We start from the raw sequence: 7,853 nt of genomic DNA on the forward strand, positions 1-7,853 counted from the left end.
AAACACACAAAGCTTAAAATGAAATAAGATATTTACTACCACATTAGCAAACTGTTCCACGTGAACCTGTACTTGTCAGAAGGGAAAGGAGAAAGGCTTGAAGAACTGTACCTGGTAAGTTCTTATATTGAGCAACTATGAATGGGGGAGGCTGGAGATCGAGACACTGACCACTCACTCTCATACCTTCAGCTACTCGATGCTCTCACACAGCTTAGGGATTTGTTTTTTCTTACCATTAAGGAAGGTTAGCACAATTAAAGCTCTACTGAAGGCATCGCATCTTCAGTAAACAAAGTCATAGCCTTCTTTTCACCAGGCTATGAACTACACCTGAAAAAACAAGAGTGTCAAAAACCACTCAGCTCACTAAGAATATTTACCCAAAGTGGAGAATTGGACGAAAATAATCAGACAGAAGAAAACCAAGGTCAGCAAAACCAGCATCAAGTAGTCTGGAGTCACATCGCGATATAAGTGACTATGGAAGCTTCCGTTTTCTCCCAAACCCAACGGGCCCGATTTGCTGCTAGCGGTACACTCGAAAGCATTAATAGCAAACCGCATGGTTTGCACTAAAACCTCAGCTCGACCAAGATTGGGGTCCCAGCTTTTCTTTCCACTGCTGCAGCTGGAACTTTACAGAGAGCACCGAGCTCGGAGCCGACACCTTCCCCTCTCTGAGCGGGATAACCCCCTCCCGCAGGCAGCCCCGGGCTCTCCCAAACCCCTCTAGCCTGGGAGAGGAGCAGGAGCGCTCTCTGCCCACGGATCGCTACTAACCAGACACTCTGCTTCCGCGGGGTGGGGTGGGTTGGGCCGGGCCAGCTTGGGGTCCCCAGGAACGGGGCTCGCTTGGGCGCCGAAACCCAACTTTCAGCCCAGTTCTACAGCCGGCGGCTGCTGCCCGACAGGACCCGCCCCACGGAGGGAAGGACGGAGAGAGAGGGCGGCGCTGCTGCCCCGGCCGGCGCCGAGCTAGCGTAGGCCGAGCTGAGGGACGCGCCGCGCTCCCTGCACACGCTGCCCAGCGCGCCGCCGGCCCCGCTCCCTTTGTATTTTTAAACCACGCTGCAGCCCCCGCGCTCCGCCCAATCAGAACAGCCTCGGCCCCCGCCGGCCAATGGCGAGGGCCCCCGCGGTTTTTTAAACCGTCCCTCTCCCCCAATCGCCGCCCAGCGCGCTCCGCCCAGCCCCGCCCCCCCGCTCTCCTCACCCCAACCGGTTCCAACGGGTATGAGCGACAACGACCCCCTCGCATTCGAGCTAGCCCGGGAGCAGCTCGGCCGTTGACGTCAGAGTGGCAGACGGCCAGTCCCGTCCGGCCTCTGCGCCAGGGGGCGGAGCTTCGGGCAGTTTGAACCGGCGCGGTAGCCAATGGGGCGAGGCGGGGGGCGGGTTCTCGGGAGCCGCGGGTCGGGTTGCTGTGGCGGGCAGCGCCGCGGAAAACAAGAGGCGGTAAGTGCGCGACCGGGCACCATTCGGCAGCAGCACCTGAGGGAGCAGAGCCCCGCGCCGCCCGCTCCGCTCAGCCAGGCAAGGCCCGCGCACCCGCGGAGCGTGAGCGCCCCGGAGGGACGGAGGGAGAGCGGGAAGGAGCGGACGCCAGCGGCGTTCCTGCGCCCAAAGGCAGCGAGGGGCTCCCGCGGCGAGCGGCACGCCCGGGACTGAGGGGAGGATTCCTGGCGGGCGGGTGGAGGCGGGAGGGCGGCGGCGGCGGCGGCTCCGGCCCCGGCGGGGAGGGCTGGGGCACGGGCGGCGGGGCCGGGCGGGCTGCCCGCCGCAGCCGCCGCGGGGGGCGGGCAGAGGCGCTGGCGGCGGAAGGTGCCGCGACCCCGGCGGGGGGGCACGGGCAGAGGGGCTGGGGCGGGAAGGCGCCGGCGGGGGGAGAGGCGGGAACGGCCTGAGGCGCGGCCCCGCCTCACGCCCCCTCTCCACCCACTCCTCCCGCAGGGACCCGCCGCCGACCTCACCATGGGCAAAGGCGACCCCAATAAGCCGCGGGGCAAGATGTCCTCGTACGCCTACTTCGTGCAGACGTGCCGCGAGGAGCACAAGAAGAAGCACCCGGACTCGTCCGTCAACTTCGCCGAGTTCTCGCGGAAGTGCTCGGAGCGGTGGAAGGTGAGCGGGGCCTGGCCAAGCCGTGCTGAGCCCTCGCCGGTCCAGCCCCCGCCCCTGCTCCGGGCTGCTGGGAAAAGATCCCTGGTAGCAGCTGCTGCTTAGGCGTTAGTGGGTCAGTAGCTGCTTTATCTTATCCAGACTCTTCTTTCCCCTCCGTCTGTCCACAGACAATGTCAAGCAAGGAAAAAGGAAAGTTTGAAGAAATGGCTAAAGGAGACAAAGCTCGTTACGACAGGGAGATGAAAAACTATGTTCCTCCCAAAGGTGAGAAGAAGGGAAAGAAAAAGGATCCCAACGCTCCTAAAAGACCACCGTGAGTGTTTCTATGACTCCTTCCTCCCACACAGAAAAAGGTATTTGTTAGTTCTAATAGCTTGATACTTACCTTTAATCACTGTCTCTCGATGTAGGTCTGCGTTCTTCCTTTTCTGTTCTGAACACCGTCCGAAAATCAAAAATGATCACCCTGGCTTGTCCATTGGAGATACAGCAAAGAAATTAGGTGAAATGTGGTCTGAACAGTCGGCCAAAGATAAACAGCCATATGAACAGAAGGCTGCAAAACTAAAGGAGAAGTATGAAAAGGTACAGTAAAAGTAATAAAACAGTTGTGGAGTTCACTGTAAATATCTGACTTTGGGTGTCTTGCACCCCGTTTACATGGGGCTTATAATTCTTAGTGCTTATGTCAATCTCTGTCAGGCTTTAGAAGACATGGAAAGGTGTGGCAGGGCAGGTATCTGGAACCCTTACAGTGAACCTGGATGTGGGTTTTGCATGTCTAGAGATTGTACTCATAGGATGCCTTACTCCCAGAAAGCAGATCACCTGTTTGCTAAAATAAAATAGAGTCAGACTCCAAAGCACAGTGGTCATAAAATTCTTAAAACTGTCTGCATTGCATGTTCTTTTGCTTAAACATTTAGGCATGGAAGTCCCAAGGTGGAAATTGTGCTTTTTTGCATGCACTGTATCTGATCTATGCAGTACAGTAGTATTGAAATACCAAAGCAGTACAAGTTAGTCTTCAGTGTTCAATTGCTAGCAACTTAACAGCATTTTTCTTGCAGGATATTGCAGCATATCGTGCCAAGAGCAAGAGTGATGCAGGAAAAAAGGGCCCAGGTAGGCCTGCAGGATCTAAGAAGAAAGCAGAACCAGAGGAGGAAGAGGAAGAAGAGGAAGAGGAGGAGGAAGAGGAGGAAGAAGATGAGGATGAAGAATAAATGAATGTCCTGCTGTAAAGATTTATGCTCAGAATCAAATATTTTGCTGAGAATGTGAACTCCAGTGCAGCTCATTGTTAGCTTCGGTATAAAAATCTGTACAGATTTGTGTATAAGTAATGTGGTTCTTTGTAGGGAGACTTCAATTTGTAATGTAAGCGGTAGCCAAGGGCTGCTACAGTTCGGTTTGGAAAAAAACAGTTGTTGAATGTTTGTGCTGTTTCTGCATATTTAATGGTTTAATTGAAATTCAGTGACTGATAGCCAGGTGTTTCTTTTGAGCTAAGTAAAACAAAGGTAGCTTAATAGCTGATGTTATATTTTGTAGTATTTTGTTGCATTGTATTACTTTTTTCACAGTTTTGTAATAAAATGTTGTACATTATTCTTTTTGTATTCATGATGTTTCTGAGAGACTGGGCACCCCCAGAATGCTGGAATCCTGTGTGGGAATGTGCAGTGTTCTTGAGCTCTTGCTGTTACTGCAAAACTGGCAAGTCCCTTAGGTGTTGACTCCTGGAGCTTTTGCTGCCACTTAAATTCCTTTAACTGATTTCCTCTCTCACATCCACTACCATTAGTTAAAACTGATGCTTCCCTTGCGGTAGAGTTTGCCTGTGTTACCTGGTGGGTGAAAAAAAAAAATCTCTTAAGTAGTCAAGTTCTTGGGAAATTACTCCTGGATTATCTTTTTTCCCCCAGATTGCTGAAACACAGGTCTTTGTTTTGGCATAGTAGCTGATAATGAGTGAATATTTGGAACTTTCTCTTCCAGAGCCCAGGGTCACTGGCCTTGGCTGTAAGACAGATGTGTGGTTAGAGGCATGCCTTCCCAGATGTTGCTACTCCTTCCCTCTTCCCCCTGGCTCCAATATTAGTGGCTTCTCATAAAATACACAGGTCTCAGAACAGCATGAAAAATGTTGGAATGTTATCCCTGCACATGCCAATAGATTCCTGTAGAAAGAGAAGACATTTGTAAAGAACAAGTGCTCCTGGTGTATTCCTGTTCATGGTTGCAACAGTGTCAATAGTTACACTGTTTCCTGGCTTTCACTTTTAATTTAGTATGTATAAAGGCTTAAATCTAGATACCTAACAATATTTTCAACTGGGGAATTTGACATCCTACAGCTAAACTAAATTAGCTAAAGTTTAATTTGTTGAGCTAAATACCAGGAAATAACTTTTATTAGCCCTTGAAAGCCCAGCCCTGAAATGTGTAATGTCTAAAAAATTAAGTAATATAAAGGGCAGCCTTCCAAGATTGTTTAAAATGCCTCCCTATTGTCCATTAGCTCATGAAGTAAGTTTGTGTCCCATCATTGTAATATGTGCAAGATAAAAAGTGTTTTCAGGACTTTATTACAATAAATGTCACTTCCTAGGTCAAAGATAACAGCACCTTCTGAAACAAGAGGATTAAGAAAAACACTTTGTATATTCTTGTAAGCATGGAAATTAAGTAACTGTAAAGGTAATTCAAACATTTTTACACTGGAGCAAGTGTTGATTTTTTGAGAGCCTTAGAAACCCAGAGTTGCTTTTTCCTCCCCAGGGTGCCCCTGAGATACTTAAGTATCATCAGAAGGATTAGCTGCTGTTTTACATGTTGAACCTGCCGAGATAACTTGGCAAGGGTGAGATCAATGGCTCCATTTTCCTGGCTCAGATTTCATGAAGCCACAGACCTAAACTAGAAGTGAGAGGCAGTGGTTCTGTGCACAGCACCTCAAGAACATATTTTTTTGCTGTAGAATTTGCAGTCCTACAGCACCTGGTATCCTTAACTCAAAAATTCTTCCATCTAGAGGCAATTCCCTGTTATAGTGTGGACACACTGATCTTGTTACCACATCCTGTTCAGGCTTCCCTGTAGAAATGCACCATCAGGTTCTCTCACTTCTAACATTCTCTCCCTGGGCAGAGCAGTGATGCTTCATGAAGTTTTTCTGAAAAGATTATTAAAATTTTCTGCAGTGGAGGGGTAAAGTTAGAGTAAATTGACTAATTCAATGATTTGAATTTTTTCTTTTTTTGAAACAAAATACAACCCTTCAGGTGTCCTTACAAGTTGTACACCAAAAGCTCTGCATCAGGCTGATATATCAGCTGAGAATGATGCAATGACTAAAGATAATTAATACTTTTGAAAAAACCAAACATGTTTTGTCCTTTTGCTAAGAAGGATGCCCAATATAAAAGCAAACTGAAAAGAGTACATTAAAATTACTGCTTTCAAATTAAGTATGATGTGTCAGCTCAGGAGTTCAGGTAATGCCCATCCGTGAGCAGTTGCTGGAAAGGACTAATAAGGTATCAAAATGTAAGGGGAATGTTCAGTAAAGATAAAGCCACAGAAGAAAAGCTAAATTAGTTTTTCACGTCAGTGTTCAATATGGACAGACATATGAAATAACTTGCTGGAGGTGAACTGGGGGGGGCTAAAACCAAAACTAAAAGGGATGCCCCAAATGGTTGCAGGCACTGGTGAGAACTCTCACATTGCACTAGATGTTCAACATAAATACATCCCAAACAGTAAAGCAGACCAAAAGACCATCAAAAATAAGTCTGAGGTGGATAAAGAGGAAGAATGAGAGAATAACAAATGTAGGAAAGCAGTTTTAAGAAATTTCAAGTTATTTCTAAACCAATAAGCCAAAAAAACCTGCTGCACATCAACATGCCAGACACAGCAACATGTGGCAAAGCCAAAGAGCATCACAGCAACATGAGAAAAACAGACTAATAACTTTCAAGCACAACTGTCGTGGCTGAACTCCAACCAGCAACCAAGCCCCACGCAGCCACTCGCTCCCCCAAATGGTGGGATGGGGCAGAGAATTGAAATGGTGAAAGTAAGTAAACTCATGCCTTGAGATGGAAGCAGCTTCATAATTGAAATAATGAATTATACTATAAAGGAAAACACCAAAAAGAGAAATAAAGCAAGTGATGCAAAAATGAAAAACAACCAAATAATGTCCAGCCAGTTTCCAAAGAGTGTTCTCCAGCCAGCTTTCACCCTAGTTACATGCTGACTCCTATGGTGTCAAATATCCCTTCAGTCAGTGGTGGGGATCACCTGACCTAGCTGTGTCCACTTCCAGCTTCTTGTCCACCCCCAGCCTCCTCACTGCCAGGGCAGCATGAGAAGCTGACAAGTCTTTGACTAAATGTAAACACTGCTCAGTGACAACTAAATCATCAGTGTGTTAGCAACATTTTCCTCCCCCTACATCCAGTACCCAGCACTGTACCAGCTACTAGGAAGAAAATTAACTCACCCAAGGCCAGTGCATCCACAGAGCCAAGATGGCTGCAAAACTGTCCTAGGGACAATGGATGCTCAAGATACAGTAGCAATTCCTAGGAAAAAAAAAAAAAACTTTTTTAACCTTGTAGAGGAGTTTCGGGCAGCTTTCATGACAAAATTTTTTAATGGAAGAGGCATGGTGAAGCATCTGTCTCAAATCCAAGTGTAAAAGAACTTGAAACAAAATGACAGGACAGATGGTATTCATCCAAGAGTTCTAAGGAAATTCAAGTGATGAAATGGCTGAACTTTGAACTGTACTTTATATTTTTTTCACTTAAAACTGACTTAAGTGCTAGATGAAAGGAAGGTCACAAATTCAACACTAATTTTTAGAAAACATTCTGTGGAGATGCAGAGAGCTTCAGATCAGTAATGGCCACATGAAAGTTGGTAGGAGCCACAGCACAGCTGAGAGTTGCTGGACAAATGACTAAATAGAACTTGTGATTCCACAATAGGATATCCTGCTCCATAGAGTGGTAAATATTCTTTGAAGGAACCTGAAAACCTTAAGGTAAAGGAGATCAGGTAGTTTATAGTTTTTGTCTACTTGAGCTTTTCTGGTCTACTTCTAATAAAAGAAACAAGTCACCATGGAAGATCTTGCATGAATAAGAGCTAACAGCGAAGATGTGCAAAGCCAGCCTGCAGCCTGAAGTGACAGGACAGTAAAACCAGCAGATGAAATATGGTGTTAGTAAAAATTGTATTAGATATTAGTATGTTCTCCCCTATCACATGTGAAGGGGAAAAAGCAGGCCAAACATTCAAGTTATGGGTAATATGAGGTAATATTACATTAGTCTGGAGGAGATACAGAGCTGGGAGCTGTAACAGACAATTTGGTGAAGACATAATGAATGCTTGCTAGAAAAGCATGTTAGGCATTATCAGGTAAAAGAAAGAGTTACAAACAAAACACATATTCAGTATTGTCTTATTTTCCTAGAGGAATATAAGATTTCTTTTTTCTTAGGTCATTGAAGATCAAGGCCTATTTAAAAGCTGGCCTTGTTTTTCCAAAGCTAAACCTGTGGTCTGGAAAATTGTAAATATGCATGTATATGTGTGTGAGTGTGTGTTTGCGTGTGTGTGTGTCTTGATTAGAACAGCACAGACCTGGGAACTGACTTCAGATAGGCATTAAGACTCCTAGAACACTAATGAAGCTGGAAATGTTT

General features: G+C 46.6%; 1 protein-coding gene across 2 annotated transcripts; it reads left to right on the forward strand.

Moving 5' to 3' along the window:
• The first annotated feature begins 1,286 nt into the window (after nucleotides 1-1,286).
• HMGB2 (high mobility group box 2) lies at nucleotides 1,287-3,735 on the forward strand. 2 transcript variants are annotated; one of them, XM_062493620.1, is made up of 5 exons: nucleotides 1,287-1,458; nucleotides 1,954-2,124; nucleotides 2,292-2,437; nucleotides 2,535-2,709; nucleotides 3,195-3,735. In XM_062493620.1, exons 1-5 carry the CDS (start codon nucleotides 1,378-1,380, stop codon nucleotides 3,348-3,350), a joined length of 729 nt encoding a protein of 242 aa, XP_062349604.1. In that variant the 5' UTR covers nucleotides 1,287-1,377; the 3' UTR covers nucleotides 3,351-3,735. The 2 variants fall into 2 exon arrangements, with proteins under 2 accessions (XP_062349604.1, XP_062349605.1); XM_062493621.1 differs by having other exon boundaries at nucleotides 1,426-1,536.
• Nucleotides 3,736-7,853: the final 4,118 nt, after the last annotated feature.

The sequence above is a fragment of the Cinclus cinclus genome, chromosome 5 (assembly GCF_963662255.1).
Source record: "Cinclus cinclus chromosome 5, bCinCin1.1, whole genome shotgun sequence".
Lineage (NCBI taxonomy): Eukaryota > Metazoa > Chordata > Aves > Passeriformes > Cinclidae > Cinclus > Cinclus cinclus.